Raw genomic sequence first — 21,342 nt, forward strand, 5'->3', positions numbered from 1 at the left:
CCTTCTGCTTACAATTAGGAGTTCACATCTGACTCTGGCAGTTAGTAGCTGGGTGACTTGAACCAGTCACTTAATCTCTCTGAGCTTCCTTCTTCTATAAAATGTTGATATTACACCCCCAAGCAGGCTTGTAGAGAAGAATGAAAAAGTGTGTGGTATGGTGGCTGAGCTCAAGCTCTGGATTCAGACATATCAGAGTTCAAATGGTAGGTTACATCTTATCAGCTGTGTGCCCTTCAGTAAGTCAACCTGGGTGTCTCTGTCTCCTCTCAATAAAATGAGAGATAGATAAGACATCCCTTATAAGGTTAAACGATTAAATGAGATAACAGATGGAGAGGTCTCTGCACAGTGCCTGTTAGCTACTAATACTATTAACAGTTAAGTGGCTGTTTGGAGTGGGTGCTTGGAGTGAATTAAGGAGTTATCAAATGAGAGAAGAAAATCAACTTCATGTTTTCACACACCCTCCTCCACCACTCTCCTTTAACACAGTCTTAGTGATCTGAAATGCTCAGGAAACAAACATTTAAAAGCTGCTACTATTGACAGAGGTCGGACGCATGGTTGCCTGAGTTCAAGAATAGGAGAGAGACTGACTACTTAGGAGTGGAGCACAGGGAAATTTGGGGGATAATGGAAATGTTCTATCTTGATTGTGGCAGTTGTTATATGACTGCATTCTTTTTCCAAATTCATCAAACGGTAGATTTAAAATGAGTGCATTTTCTATATTACACTCCAATAAAGTTGATTTTAATTATTATACTAACAGGCCCTCTAGAGTAGAGGTTGGGAAAGTTTTTTTCTGTGAAGGGACAGATAGTAAATATTTTAGGCTTTGCCAGCCATAGGCTCTGTTAAAACTACTCCACTCTGTTGTCATAATTCAAAAGCAGCCATAGACAAAAGACAATAAATAAATGAATGTGTGGCTGTATTTCAATAAAATTTTATTTATGGACTGAAACTTGGTTTCTTATATTTTTCATGTGTTACAAAATATTACTCTTCTTTTGATTTTTTTCCCAACCATTTAAAAATGTAAAAATCATTCTTAGCTCTTGGCCTTATAAAAAAAGGCAGCAGGCTGGATTTGGTCCGTGGGCCATTGTTTGCCAAGCCCTGCTCTACAGTTCAAAAGAGTCTGTGTGAAGCAGCATTCTGAAATCTGCTTTAGGGGCTTCCCAGTGCAAATGCTATGTCTAAGAGGGCTGGGAATCTAGCTCCTGTGAGTCCTGTGGGGTCCTTGCCAGAACCTACTCCCTCTGTGGCTAGACTAAGCTGCTGCTTCCTGACTTCAATTTCCCCATCTGTACAGGGAGGACAACAATTGTCTCCCAGAGACCCACAAAGCTCATTCAGCTTGTTACTTGGGAGAAAATGCTCTATCCAAGTGCAGCAACTGATCATGGCTCAGGTTATGTGTCTGGCCTGTCTCAATCATCAAGGGGAAAGGTTTGATTTTTTCAGATTGTCATTCCTAAAATTGCTTATCTTTCCAGGTGATAATCTTATTTCTGAATGTGGTCTGACATTCACATTCCCAAAAGAGGAGGATTATTTTTTCAAAGAACTAGCAGCAGAACAGTACTCTCAAAGCTTGCTCCTTCTCTGCCAAGATGCCATCCCCAGCATAATCATCCCTTAGGGGAGGCTTGCCCTGAGAATATTTGCCTGGGCAGGGCCAGAACTGCTCCAAGCTCCTGTGACAGCAAAGGGAGCTTTAAAATCCAAACCAGCACAAACTGAGATTTCTTTTTTGGTTTCTGACACTGGTAGAAGTTTAAGGAACCTCTTTGGGGTTGTAAAAACTGCCAAGACATCCACAAAAGTCAAGATAATTCTGGAGTTTCTAAAGCCTCAAGGTTTTTGTTTTTTTGTTTTTGTTTTTTAAATGTGATGATCCATTTATTTATTTATTTATTTATTTATGGCTGTGTTGGGTCTTCGTTTCTATGCAAGGGCTTTCTCTAGTTACGGCAAGTGGGGGCCACTCTTCATCGCAGTGTGCCGGCCTCTCACTATCATGGCCTCTCTTGTTGCAGAGCACAAGCTCCAGACGCGCAGGCTCAGTAATTGTGGCTCATGGGCCTAGTTGCTCCGTGGCATGTGGGATCTTCCCAGACCAGGGCTCGAAACCGTGTCCCCTGCATTGGCAGGCAGACTCTCAACCACTGCGCCACCAGGGAAGCCCAAGCCTCAAGGTTTTAAAAAATTTTTTTTGAATATTTAATCTAAAATTTAGAGATAATAGGGCAAGATGGCAGAGTAGAAGCATGTGAGCTCACCCCAGTTACAAAGACACCAAAATCACAACTAACTGCTGAACAACCATTGACAAAAAACAAAACAAAACAAAACACTGGAACCTACCAAAAAAGAGACACTACATCCAAAGACAAAGAAGAAGCCACAACAACACAGTAAGAGGGGCACAATCACAATAAAATCAAATCCTATACCCACTGAGTGGGTGACCCACAAACTGGAAAATAATTATACCACAGAAATTCTCCCACATCAGGCTTCCCAGACTGGGAGATCTGGCAATGGTAGGAGGAGACCCCAGAGAATCTGGCTTTGAAGGCCAGCAGGGTTTGATCACAGGAATTCCACAGGACTGGGGGAAAGAGAAACTCCACTCTTGGAGGTTGCACACAAGGTCTAGTGTTCACCAGGATCCAGGAAAAAAAGCAGTGACCTCATTAGAGACTGGGGCCAGACCTATCTGCTAGGAGTGGAGGGCCTCCTGCAGAGGCAGGAGGCAGCTCTGGCTCACTGCAGGGACAAAGACACTGGCAACAGCACTTCTGGTGAGTACTCAATGGTGTGAGCCCTCCTGGAGGCCACCATTTCCTCCCCAAGACCTGACCCCACCAAACAGCCTGTAGGCTCCAGTCCTGGGATGCCTCAAGCCAAACTACAAACAGGGTGGGAACACAGCCCCACCCATCAGCAGACAGGCTGCTTAAAGTCTTCCTGAACACAGCTCTGCCCACCAGAGGGACAAGACCCAGCTCCACCCACCAGTGGGCAGGAACCAGTCCCTCCTGAAGCCTGCACTAGCCACGTAGACAGCTTCAACCACCAGAGGGCAGACAGCAGAAGCAAGAAGAACTACAATCCTATGGCCTGCAGGATAGAAACTGCAATCACACAAAGTCAGACAAAATGAGATGCCAGAGGAATATGTCCCACATGAAGGAACAAGAAAAAACCCCGGAAGAACAACCAAGTGAAGTGGACATAGGCAATCTACCCGAAAAAGAATTCAGAGTAATGATAGTGAAGATGATCCAAGATCTCGGAAGAAGAATAGAGGCACAGATTGAGAAGATACAAGAAATGTTTAACAAAGACCTAGAGAACTAAAGAACAAACACTGAGATGAACAGCACAATAACTGAAATGAAAAATACACTAGAAGGAATCAATAGCAGAGTAACTAAGGCAGAAGAACAAATAAGTGAGCTGGAAGACAGAATGGTGGAAATCACTGCTGTGGAACAGAATAAAGAAAAAAGAATGAAAAGAAACAAAGACAGTCTAAGAGACCTCTGGGACAACATTTTAAATGTACCAACATTCGGATTGTATGGGTCCCAGAAGGAGAAGAGAGAGAGAAAGGACCTGAGAAAATACTTGGAAGAGATAGCTGAAAACTTCCCTAACATGGGAAAGGAAACAGTTACCCAAGTCCAGGAAGAACAGAGTCCCAGGCAGGATAAACCCAAGGAGGAACACACCAAGACACATAGTAATCAAATTGACAAAAATTAAAGAGAAAGAAAAAATATTAAAAGCAACAAGGGAAAAGCAACAAATAACATAAAAGGGAACTCCCATAAGGTTAACCAGCTGATATCTCAGCAGAAATTCTGCAGGCCAGAAGGGAGGGGCACAATATATTTAAAGTGATGAAAGGGAAGAACCTACAACCAAAAATACTCTACCCAGCAAGGCTCTCACTCAGATTCTACAGAGAAATCAAAAGCTTTACAGATAAGCAAAAGCTAAGACAATTCAGCACCACCAGACCAGCTTTGCAACAAATGCTAAAGGAACTTCTCTAAGCAGAAAATAAAAGGCTACTACTAGAATCAAGAAAATTAGGAATGGAAAAGCTCACTGGCAAAGGGAAACGTACAGTAAAGGCAGTAAAGGTAGGAAGTCATCTGCACACAAATATGATATCAAAACCAGTGATTGTGAGGAGAGCACAAATGCAGGATATTGGAAATGCATTGGAAATTAAAAGACTAGCAATTTGAAACAATTTTGTTTATAAATAGACTGCTATATCAAAACCTCATGGTAACCACAAACTGAAAATCTACAATTAATACACACACAAAAAAGAAAACAGAATCTAAACATGACACTAAAGTTAGTCATCAAATCACAAGAGAAGAGAACAAAAGAGGAAGGGAAGAAAAAAGACCTACAAAAACAAATCCAAAACAATTAAGAAAATGGCAAAAGGATATGGCAATAATTACCTTAAATGCAAATGTATTAAATGCTCCAACCAAAAGACATATACTCGCTGAATGGATACAAAAACAAGACCCGTATATATGCTGTCTACAAGAAATTCACTTCAGATCTAGGGACATATACAGACTGAAAGTGAAGTAAGTCAGACAGAGAAAGACAAATATCATATGATATCGCTTATATGTGGAATCTAAAAAAATAATGTGATACAAATGAACTTACTTACAAAAAGGAACAGACTCACAGACTTAGAGAATGAACTTATGGTTACTGGGGGGGTGGGGGGGAAGTGTGGGGAGGGATAGATTGGGAGTTTGGGGTTGACATGTACACACTACTATATTTAAAATAGATAACCAACAAGGACCTACTGTATAGCACAGGGAACTCTGCTCAATATTCTGTAATAACCTAAATGGAAAAAGAATTTGAAAAAGAATAGATACATGTATATGTATAACTAAATCACTTTGTTGTACACCTCAAACTAACACAACACTGTAAATCAACTATGCTCCAATATAAAATTAAAATTAAAAAAAATAAAATTTAGCCAATCTTTCATTGAGGGAAATGGTTTCATTGAAGAAAAGTCAATCGTTTACATTAGGGGTTGCAAACTTTTTCTGTAAAGGGCCACATAGTAAATATTTTAGGCATTTCAGGCAATACAGTCTCTGTTGCAACTACTCAACTCTGTTGGCTGTGGTATAAAGGTAGCCATAGATAATAAATGAACATGCATGGCTGTGCTCCAAGAAAACTTTGTTTACAAAACTAGGTGGTGGGCCAGATTTGGCCTACAGTCTATTACTTGCTGAGCCTTGTCCTGAACTGTAGTATCTCTAAGTGGGACTAGGTAGGTTGGGGAAGAAAAATAAAACTTAGATCAACAGATATTACTTAGAATATCTGCAGATAATCTGGTAACCATCACTAAAGATTAGGGAGTAAAACCCAACCAATCGGCATATTGTGCTAGGAGTGGGAACAGGATATACAAGAAGACTAGATGAAACTAGATTACGAGTTTTCCATCTGATGAAGAAGAAAGGTCAGTGACAAGCAGCACTAGAGTCAATAAAAGCCAGTGGGGTGTAGAGAACAAAGAGACTACTACTAACTGGACTGATCACAACAGCATTCACAGAGAAGGAGACCTCTGGCTGAACTTGTGAGACGGGTATGATTCAGGTGGGTGAAAACCAGGTGAAGAAACACAACATGAACAAAGGCATAGGCAAGTATGTGTAAGGTGTGTTCACAGAATAGTGAGTTGGCAGATTGGAGCAAAGTTGGAAAGGTGTTTATGGAGTATCACAGAAGATTTTACACATCAGTTTTAACAGTGTGAATACTTTTTGTAGACTTAGTGGGAGGTATTGAGAATTTCTGAGCTTCTAGTACAATGTTCTCTACAAAGCAGGCAACTCAAAAGTATCCTCCTCCTTTAGAAAGACAGTGAGGCTGGCTGCATCTTACATATTCTGAATGTGATGTTACTAACAGATCGCATTTATTAAGCCATTATTATCTGCCTGATAATAACATACTAAGTGCTTTACTATCATATGTCATTTAATATTTATAAGAAAATCACTGAGGTGGTTATTTTTATCCCTATTTTACGGATTAGAAAACTGAGATGCAGAAGTTAACTTACCCAAATCCATCCAGCTTGGAAGAGGCAGAGTGTGGGTTTAAACCTAGGTCTGTCTATAAGCTTTTAATCATTCCCTTAAATGGCTTCTCAGTGCATTTAAACATATCTTTGTGTTTTAAATAAAACATTTTTTAAAACCTCATTTCTAAATTGTCTCTTTGTTTCTCCTACTCATAAATCCCCAATACTATGATTACCTTTCTCATCTTCAGTCGTCCTACTAAATATTTTTTCCAAAAGCAACAGATTCATAATTAAAGATTTAGAAATTTAAATTCTGTTCAAATTTCATGCAATCTGAGTTCACTAATTTAACATAAAATTGTGATTTTTTAAATCAATGCCATATCTATCCATCTCTCTATATAATTATTTTTACATTATTTTTGTCTACATTTTAGGTGGGCCTTGCTTTATGGCACACAAACCATATATTTATTTCACATGACTTTTTGCTCAAGCATAACAGTGGAATACAATTTCAAATAAGTAAAAATGCTTATATATAAAACCTAGAGGGGAATAACGTGTTAACAACAGTTGCATTAAAGTTATGTGATTACAGGTGATCTGTTTCTTTTTCTCTTATCTAAATTAATTAAAATTGAATATATTTGTGTTATAATTCTAATTGTAATCATGTGAAAATGTTCTCTTAAAAAAAAAAGATTATGAAACAACACATTGGGATCTACTCTACTAAGCAACAAATAAAAGAATTTCTTAATGCAAAAAGTGACTACATTCCATAAAGGTGCCATGATTCTTGGTTACATGTACTTAGAGCTATTAAGACTCATTAATTCACTGGGATCTAATATCAGGGTAGCTGGTATGGGCCTATCTTTGGTTTCTCTAAATTCAATCAATTTAAGAGAAATAAGAGTAGGGGCTTAGTGGATTAGTCACAACAGGCCATTAATCTCTGCACTCTCAATTGTAATCCAGCCTCTACTAAAGTGATTGGGGAAAAAAATCCCACAAAATACCCAAACACTCAAAAAAGCTCCAAAGCCAGCTCCCTAGAGACCGGCTCATGTAGGTCACAGTTTGCTTGTTTTTACTTAACATCAATACAGCACTTGTCATCTGTCCTATTTCTTTTCACCTTTTGCTGAAATTCTCAGAACAGATATATTTAAAAAGGAACCACGTTGCAATCCCACAAATGGCCTAGCATTTAATTATCATTTTAAAAATCATTCTCTTAAGTGAATATGAAACATAAATCAAAAGTATCTTCTCATGTTGAAAACTTATTGAAAAAACATGTTTAAGGTTACCATGTGTGTAAATTAGTGCTTGAGGAAGCTGGCAAAACTAAATAATGAAAAGAGAGCAACCAGATTCTAGTAAAAATGAACAAGTGACAGTTTTAGAACATGTAAATATTATATATTTTCTCATAAATGGACTGGATCATAATACCTCATATCTTTATTGCTCTGGCCAATAAGCCAATATTTACTAATGTATCAAGCAAGAAAAACTATGAGCACATTCCTGAATCAGGATTTTGTTTATGCCATCATTGTGAAGGTTGAGTATTTACTGGGTCACATGAGACCATATACTGTATTAGAGGCCTTGGTAAGTCTAAACCTTAGTTATAAAATTAAAATATGTCATTAGTTTTTTTTTAATATTAAAGAAAACTCTGGGCCAGACTCAGTAAATTATCTCTGAAGATCATTTTTATGACAAAGACATGATGGTCTTCTTTCTTATAATCTCTAAAATATTCCCCAAACATCCCAGCTTCCCCTAGTGAATCAGATTCAACCAACCTTAACTGATTATGTGTTATGTGCAGGCATTGTGCTAAACACATTCATATGAACTGGCTCATTTAATTCTCATGTTTTAAATGATATTGCCAAATTCCTTCCTAATATTTCCCAACATGTCTTTTGTTCTTTTAGCTTCAGCTATAACAATACAAAACCCACCATTTATCAAGTGCATATGCCAAGCACTATGCTGCATTTTTAAATTTCAGTCTCCCTTAACTCCAAAGATAGATGTTATTCCTCCAGTTTTCAAAAGAGGACACTAAGGATTAGTTAGAGATTTTAAGTAACTTCTTAATGTCACACAACAAGTAACAGCAGAGTTGAGATAAAATTCTAAGACTTTAATATAAAGACCCGCCCGGCAAGGTTTTCAGTAAATGCTTTTATGGAGTAGTCAGTGATGGCCCCTGCACTCTTTCTCGGGGTCTTACTAGAGAGCTACAAGGTCAGCATTCCACAAATATAGTTTGGGTTAGTCTTTCATTATGCCTTATCCTTACACTTGCCCATCTCAAGAGTCACTTCCCACTTTTCTGCTCACTCACAATATCCAAAGTTCTTCCTGTAATTTAATCTTGCTGCCTTGACATTTCAAAAACTGGAAAAGTTTAGCATCAACAGTAAACTTTGATAATTTTCTTAAAAGTTTCATAACACTGTAAAATTTCCAAGTTGGAAAGGGACCTAGAAATTAACCAGTCCAATATCCCTGTTTAAAAGGAGAAAACTGGGATTCAGACCAGTAAAACTACATCCTGCACAACACAATACAGTGGCAAAACAAGTACTAACCACAACATGTTCTAACTTCCATACCAGTAATCTTTTCTTCAAACCACCTGAGCCATTCTTCCCTATAATTTATGAAAATATGCTCTAGGAAGAATACTTAAGTAGGCTCAAATTTCTGAACTTAGAAAAGCTATTTGCTTGTCCTTAACCATGGTTTCCTGTCTCTGATCTGACTTATTAAGCAAAAATAACATCTTGAATGCCATGGCTATTTGGTTTTTGCTTAATGCTTTCTGGGAGTGGACCACTATTGAAAGGATCTGTCAAAAAAAGAGACAACAGGCCCAAAATGGAGTCATCTGTGCTAAGGCCCATGTCACCAAACCAAGACTTAATACCTAACCTAACTGCAGTTTCAGCCTTTTTCAGGAATATAATCTTAACCAGTCACTCTGGAATTTCCTGGCCAGCACCAATGAGGTAATCTGCCAGGTAGATTCCTACTGTCCCCCAAAGGAAGGTGACCTTGTCTGAAACAATCAAGTCTTTGCTAGTAACTTTCCTGTCCCACCCTCTTCTGCCTATAAAATCTTCCAATTTGTACAGCTCTCTGGAGCTCCTTTCTATCTGCTAGATGGGATGCTGCTCAATGTATGAATTGTTGAATAAATACCAAGAGTATCTTTAAAATGTACTCAGTTGAATTTGGGTATTTTTAAACAGATGTTTGAAAACTTAATAACTGTTCTACATACTTGTTTACTTCCTCCAGGAATTCAAGTGTATTGCTGGCGACTTATACACAGCTTATATATTACTTATGGATATAATATGGTAAAAACATAAAGAACTTCACACTGTTTTACCCAGTAATCACAATACTGAGATGATTGTAAAGAAATAATTCAATAGAAATAAATATCTATAGACAAAAACATATGCCCAAAATGGCAAATCTAGAAATAACATAGCTGCTCAAAAATAGGGAAAAAGAGAAATATAAATAATGCTATTTTAGATGAATAAAATATTATGAAACTATTACAAAGAAAATCATAAATGTTAAAGTGGCAAACACTAGACAATTGTTCACTAGACCATTTTCCCTTTGTTCCTGGGCTTGGGCTAGTCTTGTGACTAGCCTGCAATTCTCAACCTCTTTTGCAATACGATGTTGCCATGTGATTGACCAGAAGTGAGGTACACAGTTTTCCTGTTAGGCCCATAAACACCTCTCCCATGATCATCCTCCTCACTCTTTTTCCAGCTGTTAATGTTGATGCACAGAACAACATTGGAAGCCATGTCTTGAAGATAGCAGAGACTATCACCCTTGAGACTCCCAAGTCACTACACAGACAGGATTCCTTCTCTTTTATCCCTTCCCCCTCACCAAGCCCCTATTCTCACACACACATACACACACACAAATTGACACCAATTAGACAATTAATGTGAACAGGAAGTAAGCTTCTACTATGTTATGTTACTGAGACTGTGGGGTTTACCAGTCACAAAGTCCTGGATTTCCTAAACTAATACAACTAGGAAGCAACATGGGGGAATACTTAAGATATAATGTAAAAGTTTTTTTTAAGTACAAAGCTTTAAGGGAAAAAAATTTATAATTGCAAACTTTGGGAAATAAAAATTTAGTCTATGAAGAATCAGTTTGTTTTCCTAAATTTTCTTTGATACTATTCTTCTATTACATTTAGCATTAAAATTAACTCAATGACTTCTAGTATCACTCATGTTTGTAACACTAAAACACTTGCATGTACAGTCCCTTGCTTGTAAGGACTATTGATCAAAGAGGAGCATTTCAATTGAACACACAATTAAACTAAACAGCAAAGGCACAAATAAAACTGTCATTTTTAATTTGTTTGACACATTTTACCTTTAGATATGGAACATTATAAAACTTTACCTGGCTCAGTCAGGCTCTAATTTCAGCAGTTCTAAAAGCAAGAGGAACCAAAAAAAAAAGAAAAAAGAAAGAAAAAAAAAAAAAAAAGGCTGCACCAACTCACGCACTATTTTAATTGCATAGGACTCTCATTTAGCCACTACAACACAGAACTTCAAAGACACAAACTAAAAGGCCACAAAGAACATCTTCATAACAGTGGAAAAACAGGGATGGAACCTGTTAGAGATAACAAAAAATGATGACTTCACTACGTTATATTTCATTCTATAAGATGTGAGTGACTTAGAGCTGGTATCATTACTGTGTACTGCAAGACAGCTAGCCAGTGACATACTTCTATTTACACCCAGGCCATACAACAAACATTTATTATTCATAGATGCCTCACTTTCTAACTATCAGTATAATTTCCATATATCTACTGGAAGATTAACAGTAGGAGCCTTTTTTTCTATAACTTCTTCTTATTTTTTTCTAAAATTAACAAGCAAACAAACAACAAACCACCTAACTGACCATTTCCTCACAGTTTTAAAGATCAACTAGGAGATTATAGGCAGAATGTACAGCCAAGAACAGCAAATACACTATGTTCTTTCAATTTCTAGGCTCTTGGAAATACCCGCCTCTGCCCCCCATGGTAAAAACTGTTGGGTGCCACAGTTCTGTTTCTAAAGGCTGGGCAAGGGTGGGGGGGTAAAGTTTTCTGACAGAAGACTGAAAACACCTTAGAAAACAGTTTCCTGTATTGCTCTGCCTCAAGACTAAAGGGTGGGTAGCCTTTTCCCCTAAAGCACTCTAGTTCATTGCTAACTAAAGAACAGTGAGCTTTCTCAAGTGCTGGCTTCTCCCAAGCTGGAACCCAGTGAGAAAACAACCATATCCTTAGCAATTTCCTTTAATAGGAACAGAGATGGCATGAAAAAAGAACAACAATGCATCCATGGATCCTTAATCGCCCTAATTCAAGTCTCACAGGATGGTATCTCAGAACACAAAGGAGCAGAAATACATTTTAAACAATGGCGAAGTGCCCTGACTAACGCTGGTTTGTCAAATGCAGATAAGAGTTGAGTCTGAGAAGGAAATACAAAGCTATCCAATAAGTTGCTCCCTGGGAAAGTTCCAGTTCTGACTGCATGCAGTAGAAGCAAGAGGGCAGCTAACAGAGAAGTCTTCTTCATTTTCCCTCCCTCTTAACCTCCATACAAGATCTGAATCTTGTTTCCCAGTCTCCTGTGAAGGAAGGAAAGCCATTCTAAATCAATCCTTGTTATTCATTTATGTATCAACTCACTCATTCATTGTTGAGTATCTACTAAAATGCCAGGCTCTAGTTTGAGCAATGGGAAAAAATTGTGTATCACTAAATATACATTCTACAAGGGCAAGGCTGTTTAGCTTACTATATTTTAACTTCTGTCTGGCCCAGTGCCTCACTGATAGGAGGCATTTATTAGCATTTGTGAAATTAATGAACCAACCCATTAAACCCCTTCAGAGTGGGAGAGAATCCTTCCATAAACATGTACCCATATCTGTCCTTTTCAAGAATCCTGTGAGGTATTTATATTATTCCAAAATCATGGAGGAGGAATGGTCCCTACTCACTCAATAAGTGCTGCCATCAAAATTGTTTTCCTTAAAGGTGAAAGGTAACTTGTGTGTATGGCAGGAAGAGGGAGCAGCAGAAGAGGAATATGTTGACTCATATCCTTCAGTAAATATGTTTATTCCAACTGTGGCATTGTTGCCAAATGTGTTGTGAAGCCAGCAGGACTTGGCTCTGGTAAATTCACCTGAAAGTCACAGGCTTCATTTCCTACTGCCAGCCCCTTTGGCCTATGGGCATTAAGTATGGGACAAAGTTAAAGATTAATTCTCCATGTACTGTGACAAAGGTCCCACCTCTTCCGGATCAGGAGGGAAAGGCATTTGTAGACTGTCTCCTTCACAACCACTGAAGATCTTTCCACTTCCATCTTGATGGCACCTTAATGCAAATGAACTCAAACCCAAACACTGGCTACCCCATTACCAGTCCAATCTTGCTAATAAAAGCACTTACGGCTGTGTTATAAAGGCAATCCCAGACCATTCATTAGCATTCACAGCACCCACCCCACCCTTACATGCTATAAATCCTTTAAAGTTTTGTTTAAGATTACACAAGATGAAAACGGCAGAAAGTTGCAGAAAAGATTCAATTACCAAAGGGAATAAAATGATAGTGGCCATATTTCAAAATCTAGGATCAACCAATAGCATCCTGGCTCTTTTTCCTAGGGTAGAAATACAAACTAAGTAAGGAGGTAAATTCTGTAGTCTAAATCTGAGTTATCACAAAAGCTTCTGGGAAGCTACATGGAACTAGAGATGATACTGGAAAATAACTAGTGATCTGGGCCAAACGGAGCATAGCTGTACTAAAGCCAAAAGCTTTAACCCTGACTGGTCTGCTCCTAAAGAAGATAAAGGTATAAACTAGACCTATCCCCCTGAGCCTTAAAAGATGCCCTCCTTGCACAGAGAGGCACAAGGGTAATTTTTACTACTATCATATGTAAGGTATTACTGCTATTAGCATCATATTTCCTATATGCTATTCTATCTCGGCCTCATCCATTACACTCCACTCTCTAGTTGTTGCCATACTTACCTCTTCACAGTCCCCTGAATTCATCATGTCCTATCTGATTTCCCTGTCTTTACAAATGTTGTTTCCTATGATCATCCCTCCCCTATCACACTCCTAGTCAATCAGCAAAAATCTTCCAAGCCAACTCTTTAGCTTTCTTTAAGACTCACCCCAAACACTGACTGCTTTAACCATTGGTTTCATGTCAAATAGCACATCTATTACTTGGCACACAATCTTCACAACACAAAAGAATGTATGGATGATTCATTTCTCTTAGACTTTATCTAATGCTAAAGACATTATTATTATTATTCAAGTACAAAAATGCAGACATTTGCATTTGCTTATTATGAAAATACTAAATCTCAAAGATTAGGGTACAGGAGGTGCATAGGAGATAGGACAACTCTTTGATTTTTTCTTTTAAGTCTGTCCCTCAGAATGTCCTATAATGGCCTAATTAATCTATTAGGCCAGTATTTTTTCAAACAGGTTTTGTGAGCAAGAATAAAGATTGACAAGAAGTAGTTGGGTTTCTAAGTTATTGCTTATTGCAATAAAAGTATAAAAGTATCATTAAATTGCACACAAGCCTGATTATGTCATTTTCTTTATCTCTACCTTTGCTCCTCATAACTAAAAGATACCGTCTAAAATTCTTACCTTAGCTTGCAAACCCCTTTAAATTGGCCCCAAGTTATTCTTCTAGCCTATATCCAGTCACTTAATCTAAGTCATCTATTTTATATGCTCATTTTACCATACTTCTGATACTTTTGTGGGGTTTTTTCATCACTTCTTGTATAAGAACATACTATTCTTGCCTCATGGTATGTCTTTTTCTTTTTTCCTCTTCTTTTGAAATCTCATGTATCCTTCCAACCCTATTTCAACTGTTTTCTCTTCCATAAACCCTACCCCTTCCCCAGTTGCATCTTCCAACTTCTAACAACAGAATTAACTGCTTTCTCTTTATAATTAAATAAATTTAAAATATAAAATAATTAAATATATAAATAATTTAAAATAATAATTAAAAATATAAAAAGCACTCTGAACACAACTCTATCACATAACATGTATACCATCTTATAAATACTAAGGACCAAGTGTTGTTTGTTAATTTTTGTAATTCCTATGCTTGGCACGCAGTTAGCTGGCAATACTGTTTTGTTGAACACAAAGAAATGACTGAAAAATTAATTGTAATTTACAAAAACAGGTCCAAAGTGTCAAAATAAGTATTGTTTTTGATGATAATGATTTTATGGGAACAGCTCCAATTCACTGAGAGACTACCACATGTCAAGCACTTTGACAGGATCTTACGTACATTTTCTCCAATCCTCATTTTACAGATTTTACAGAGACTCAGAGAATGTAAAGAACTTACCTAAGATCACACGGAGAGTGAATGCTAAAGGTAGTATTCACATTTAGACCTATTTTGGTTCCAAAGCCCACGCTTACTCTTATATGATATGTGTAATTTGGTCCGTGATTACTGTATTCCAGATACGATGCTAGGCATTTACAAATAGTGTTTTGCTCCTTACAATTATCCTGTAGGATCAACAATCTTGGGAAATAAGTACCATCTCCATTTTACAGTTGAGAAAGCTGAAGTCTCCCCAAAACTCAACTGCAATCTCAAACAGATTTGAGAGATTTGAGAGCAGTAGTTGGAGACATGCAATACAAATTTAAAATCTAAAGAAATGTTAGAATTTCAAACAAATTTTAACCAAGTTCAATCCATTGAATCCATGTAAAGATCCATAATAAGAAAAAATAAAAATCACCAAGAAATTAAATATATTAGGACACTCCATATTCTCTCAATTCAACAGCTCTCTAAGTGGGCTCCTCCCAACTTTCCAGTATCTCCTAAAGTGAATCTTTTTTTCCAATTGGGACAGTCTTCACTGTACATCTTACTCATTCCTATCCCTCTCCTTTTGATGATGTGGTCCCCTCCAACTCTTCTATCCAAACCTCTAACATCTACCTAATATCTTCCTTTTCCTTCATGTCTGGACTTCTCTCTTACATAGCATTTATGTACTCTATCAAACAATTAGGCATTATTTGTACTGTTTTATATCATGATAAATTTTGTGCATTACAACTTTGCTTTCACAACTATATCTAAACCATTAAGTATTATTCGTATTATTTAATATCACTCTACATTATGTGTATGTATCTCAACTTTTATTTTAAAGCTATATCTTATGCATGGATCATTCCATAATATAGTAAAGACACAGATACTTTACATTTGTATAACACAAAGAACATTCAGGATCACTCTCTGATGTTTCCCTCAACAATTCTTTGAAATAGGCAAAGAAGGTATAACTTTTCATTTCACAGATGAGGAAACTGAGAGTCTAAGAGGCTAAGAGAATTGTCCAAAGTCACATAGGTAATTAAGGCAGAGTTTGATTGCAGGGTGGGTCTTCAAACTCCCATATTCTTTACACAATGGCCTGCTACTGTACACATTTATGGTACCTGGATGTGTTCCTGGCCTAAACCTCAGGCCCAAATATGTAATGCTTAATTAAGGTGAAAAGGTGGGATGTTAAGTATGACTGCCTAGGGTGGCAATCAAACCCCCCCCCTCCCCACCCAAGAAAATGTTTCTCAACATTGACAATTCTTCCCCCCTCCTCCCATAGTGTATTACTCAGGAAGCCTCTCGTCTCACTGCCAGGAGAGTCCCATCTATGATATCTGTCATCTACAGCATCTGTCAGTGAAGAGTCTATGTGACATCACATGGGAAACTGGACTTAAAGAAACCGTATTGCCAATGAGATCATCAGATTCTTTATTGGGGTGGAGCTCTTTTTTATATTTAATGGAACTTTCTATTTCAAATCATATTGACAGCATATGCAGTTTGCCATTTTGGAAGCACCTGAAAGTTGAGTCTATATTGAGTTATAATTTACAAGAAGAAAGAAGAAAATTCTGTTGTTCCCCTGGGAATAAGCACTACTTTGTTCCCAGTGATTTATTTAACTTTCCAAGCCTCACCTCCATATTGGGCTCACAGGAATAAAGTGGGTTACACTCATGACTATGCCCCAAAGCCTAATGTTACCAGTCTCATTTATAAGAGAAAGAAAATTAAGAGACATTTCAAAGTTGTTAAGCCAAGACCTCACTGAAAGTAGGATTTGTACTCAATGTTATAAAATGCACTAGTTAATGATTTTTTTTTTTTTTTTTGCTTTTAAACAAGTTGTAAGGGAGGAAGGTAAAGGTTCTATTCTATTCCTCACAAACCCTGCAATGCCAGGTTTGTAGGAAAAATATATATTATTGCACACTTTCTCTGTCTGAGACACTGTGCTAAGTAAAAATCATTGACCATATTATCTAATTTAATCTATATAACAAAAGTGAGGTATGTACTATCATCCCATTTCTAAATGTAAACCATTAATGTGAAACCATTTTAATTTTCAGATTGGGAGAGAATGTATGAAACACTCATTTCTTACAGGTATTGCTGATCATAAGGCACTGGGGGCAAATGAGTAACAGTGTTAACTGTTTGAATGACAGTCATGTACAACTCAAACACCATCTTAATTCTAGCTCTAGGCTGCAATCACCCTAAACTTCCACTTCTAAACTCTCTAAGATTTACATCCATTTAACACAATTTACTCTTTCAATTGGAAACATCAAAATAAAAGAATACTTAATAAAAACATTTAAAAGAAATCTTGTACCATAGCATAAATGATACACTGAATTTTGACTTAGAACTGGGTGTGAATCCTCCAAGCTGAACCTCTGTGGCCTTTGGTTGCCTCATTTATAAAATCACCCTACAAATTCTGAGACTAGATGAGTTAAAATATGTGCAATATTGTGTAATACATGTGAAAGTACCACATAATTCTAATTATTATTGCTGTTATTATTATAAATAAACTAACAAGGAAGTAAAGGGAAGTAAAGTATAGGGAAGTAGGATGTGCAGTGTAAATTAAATCAGACAGCTCTCTTTGGACCAAGAAATTCTCTTCTGGTGCTGCTAAGTATTCATTCTCACTGACATGTGCTGCTTTTGTAAGAAGGGAATGTGCTCTTGCTAGCACAGGGAAATATCATCCTGGTTTTCTCTCTCTCTCTCTCTCTCTCTCTCTCTCTCCCTCCCTCCCTCCCTCCCTCCCTCCCTCCCTGACTGTCATCTCCACAGATCTTGGCTGCCTTACATTTTCAGTAAAATTAAATATGAGTCGAACGTAGAGCCCCAAGAACTCCCAGATCATGGCATTCCCTCTTCAGACTAGCTGTGTTGTCCTTAAGCAGGCCAAATTCTCTCAAATGGAAGGCACACATGCTACTTCCCCAGCAGCTAGCCAGGCCTGGCCAAGCTAGCTAGCAGACCCCTAGTCCCATTTACTCAGCTTCATCGCAATCAAATGATTAATGCAGAGCCATCAAACATACAAGCCCAGGTGTCTGTATTTTAAGCAATATAGCCACACAGACCCAGGGAGAAAACTCCTTGGGTGTACTTTCAATTTGGGGGGTGGGGTAGGATGAGGGTAGGAGCCTTTGGTTAACAAAACACTGTTACAAAGTTCCAGAGTGTTCCTGAAAGCCAACTGATATTCAGTCAATATACCTTCTATAGGCCAAATTTACTTCCAAAATTTTCCTTCTGCAGAATGTTTACACTGCAGACTTTTGCTGGCCTTTTCTAGTCTGGTATTCCTCAGTAATGAAACCAACCCTACAAATACATCAATCATAGATGCCTGGTAACTCACTAACAATTAGTACCCGTTTACTAGGCAGGGCAATTGATCCCAAGATGGTAGAGAGGTGCTTTTCTTTTTAAGATTTAGCTTCTATGAATACAGGCTTACATTCCTTTTGGTAAAGCTCATTCATGATTAAATTAAAACTGCAAATCATGCAAACAGAAATGATAGGCCCACTAACCACTCCCTGAGCCACAATTATTTAACCTTAGTGTATTGCATTCCTATACCTCTTAAGGCTGCCAGATGGGAAAACAAAGTCCCCCAAACTGTGGCAAATGTGAGTCATAACTATATTACTAATCAGAATTGTGACATACATGGACATCACTGAATGAGCAGTTCTTCTTATAGAGGGAGGAAGCCACCTTGGCTTTGGAGAAAGAATGGCCTTTTAAAGTTAAGTTTATGAATGTGTAAATATACAGTCCATAATGTTGCATCTCTGCCTAAATGTCTTCATAAAGTGTAAATTAATGCTGATCCTAACTAGGCATTTGGAACGCTAACCTAGTTTTCCATATTTAGCTAATAGCTAGCAATTTTGCTTATACTTTTATCTTCTCATTACATAGCAATGATGATTATTTAGTAAATACATGTGAAAGGCCACATAACAACTCTCCTGGGTTGGAAATAACTCTCTCCTAATGCTTCTATTTATACAATTTAGTTGCTGATACACCAAATCAAGTATAGCTGTGACAAGTATCCCACTAATGCCTCTTTTGGAGGCTAAGAACAGGCCCATGCTCAACTGGTTCCCCTTTGTGCTGGCCTGACCAAATGAAGAGTGGGGTTGGGGACAAAGGATGGGGAGGTCCAGAGCTTTAGTTAATGCTCACCTTTTGTAAATCTTAAAGGGACTCAGCTGGTTTGTCTGATTTGAAATTATTTATGATGCTGGAAAGAGGTAGGAAAAGACTATTTTATAACCAGTGAAATAACATGGAGAAAAGAGAGAGAGTTTGAAAGAGGCATGTAGAAGAGAAAGATGTAAAATGTGGCCTTGTGAGATGCCACCCAGTCTATCCCTGGACATATGACTGATATAAACCTTTACAAGTCACCTGGGAATTTTTCCTCCTAGATGTAGGATGGGTAAAGAGTAGAGGATTTGGAGTGACCCCAGGGCACTTTTTATTGGCTTCTAGGTACACAACATATCTCTAAAGTATTATAGAGGCAAATTTATTACTAGGGTGGCCAAGCCCCAAACAGAATGATTTCAAATAAAAGACCCCCCATTCCCACCCTGAATAATGGTATTTGGAACTGGGTCCAGGATAAGGGCAGACAAGGGTTTTTAATATCCAGAATCTGGTCTGGCTTATAGGGTGGGGATTAGCGGAGCTGAAGGGAGATGCAGGAAACATGTCCCTCCACCCCAGTGCTGCTCAAATATGCCTGCTCACAGGGGCAAGGTTCCTGATCTCCTCTTCTGCTGACTTCATGGGAAGTTGGCTGAGTCCCCAATTCTGCAGAGGGAATGCAGGCAGAGGGGAGTACTGCAAATGGGCCTTACCCTGGGTGCTTAAATGACAAGTGTGGAGGGAAATGGTGTGGACACTGTCAATGGGAGGAAGCACTGAATTGAACTGGGGAATGCTGCTTATCCTGGGGCATTTTCTTACATCTCCACTCCACACCCCCAACTCCCTGCACCAACAAGAACACTGCTTAGAAATTAAAATCCTTCCCAACACACACACACACACACACACACACACACACACACACGTAGGCACAAGCTCTACTTCATTCATCTCAATGCCCTTGCTTCCCACTAGCTCCTAAAACTACAGACTGGCACAAGCAGCCTGAGGTCGGTAAGTCTGAGCCAGTAAGTACATCCTTGCCACTGGGTATTAGGAAAGCTCATCATCTAAACTGGTATTTATGATATTATGTTGTTTTGGATAAGCTTTGCTTTTATTTGGGGTGGTCCTAATGTGTCTGGGGACGGCATGGAGTACCTCTACATCCCTCTGATCCCTGCTAGTACTCTCCAGTCCCCGCAACATCCTGCAGTCTCCTGAAAGTGCCTAGATACCAGGGCAGGGCTCTGCGTCCATTTTTTCAACCAGGAACCACCAGAGTTTGGAAACTTTGAAAGCCAGGGATGGTGGTGGGGTTTGCCAAGGCTCAGATTTCCTCGCCAGAGTTCTCAACCAGGAAAGCAGTTGAAAATCAACACCCATCTGCCTCTTCTTTCTCATCCCTCCACCCCTATTATGTTCCAGGACTCCATGCAGATGCTACCTCCAACACACACACACACACACAGGCACACACACACACGCATGCAGACACACACACACCCCCTTGGGTTTAGAAGGTCTTCAATTCTGAAGGCAGCAAATCCGCAGAGCTGAAAGGGTCTCTGCCACCACCCCTCTCCCGTCCCACCCCGCGAGGCTACTTGATTGTCTACATACAATAAAATCTCATACATTCCAAAGACCACAACATAACCCGAACCCGCCTGTGACTCCAGCGCGTCCCATACCTGATATGCAGACGATGAAATTGGCTTGAAGAAGAAAAAGCACCTCCCAGACTATTTCCATCCTCTGATTCTCATTCCAAGTGCATCACTCGACGGGAAAACAGGGGGGAAGGGGGGAATCCCCACAGGGCACACACACACACACACACACACACACACATGCACACACGCACACACTTCCTAGCGAGCGCACACTCACACTCCCACCCGACTGCCAGCCAGGGACCCCCAAGATCAATATCGCAGTTTGAACTGTTCCAGCAAATCTCCCCTCGGGCTTGACGGATGTGTGCCCCAGATGTGCTGACACATGTCCGATGCCTCGCTGCCCGGGAAGTCTCCCTGCTCGTCGGTCTCTACTCCTTGCACAAGCGGCGGAAACAGCACTAGCAGCGGCGGCGGCAGCCACCTGAAGCCACCAGCGCTAGGCTCTTCCTGCAAAAACGAGACCCCGATCCTCCTGGCGCCCCAAGAAGTCATAGACGATAGCCCCCCGCCGGGCCTTGCCGCGCAGTTCCGGGCCCCTGGCAGCTCGCAGCTTGCTGGCTAAGCCCAGGCAGTCCGCGACGTGTTGCCCTCGAAGTCCGCCCGCCTCACCGGGGCATGGTCAGAGGGTGGCTGCTCCGCTCCGGGGCCGTTCTCCTCCTGCTTCCGGGGGCCGGGGGGAGGAGCAGACACAGCATACAGAGAGACAGAAAGAGAGGCAGGGATTATTGCCCGAAACTGCTGGCCGCCAGCTGCCTCCGCCGACCCTCCCGGCTGCCCAAGTCCGCGC

The 21,342-nt window shown here is 39.3% G+C and overlaps 1 protein-coding gene across 1 annotated transcript in view; it reads right to left on the reverse strand.

The window, feature by feature from the left end:
• The window catches only part of CA10 (carbonic anhydrase 10), a 604,800-nt gene extending 584,172 nt beyond the window's left edge, over positions 1–20,628 (reverse strand). The window contains exon 1 of the mRNA XM_059907353.1: positions 20,568–20,628. Within this exon, the coding sequence (XP_059763336.1) occupies positions 20,568–20,628 (61 nt within the window). The remainder of the gene's footprint in view (positions 1–20,567) is intronic.
• Positions 20,629–21,342: the final 714 nt, after the last annotated feature.

The sequence above is a fragment of the Balaenoptera ricei genome, chromosome 20 (assembly GCF_028023285.1).
Source record: "Balaenoptera ricei isolate mBalRic1 chromosome 20, mBalRic1.hap2, whole genome shotgun sequence".
Taxonomy (NCBI): domain Eukaryota; kingdom Metazoa; phylum Chordata; class Mammalia; order Artiodactyla; family Balaenopteridae; genus Balaenoptera; species Balaenoptera ricei.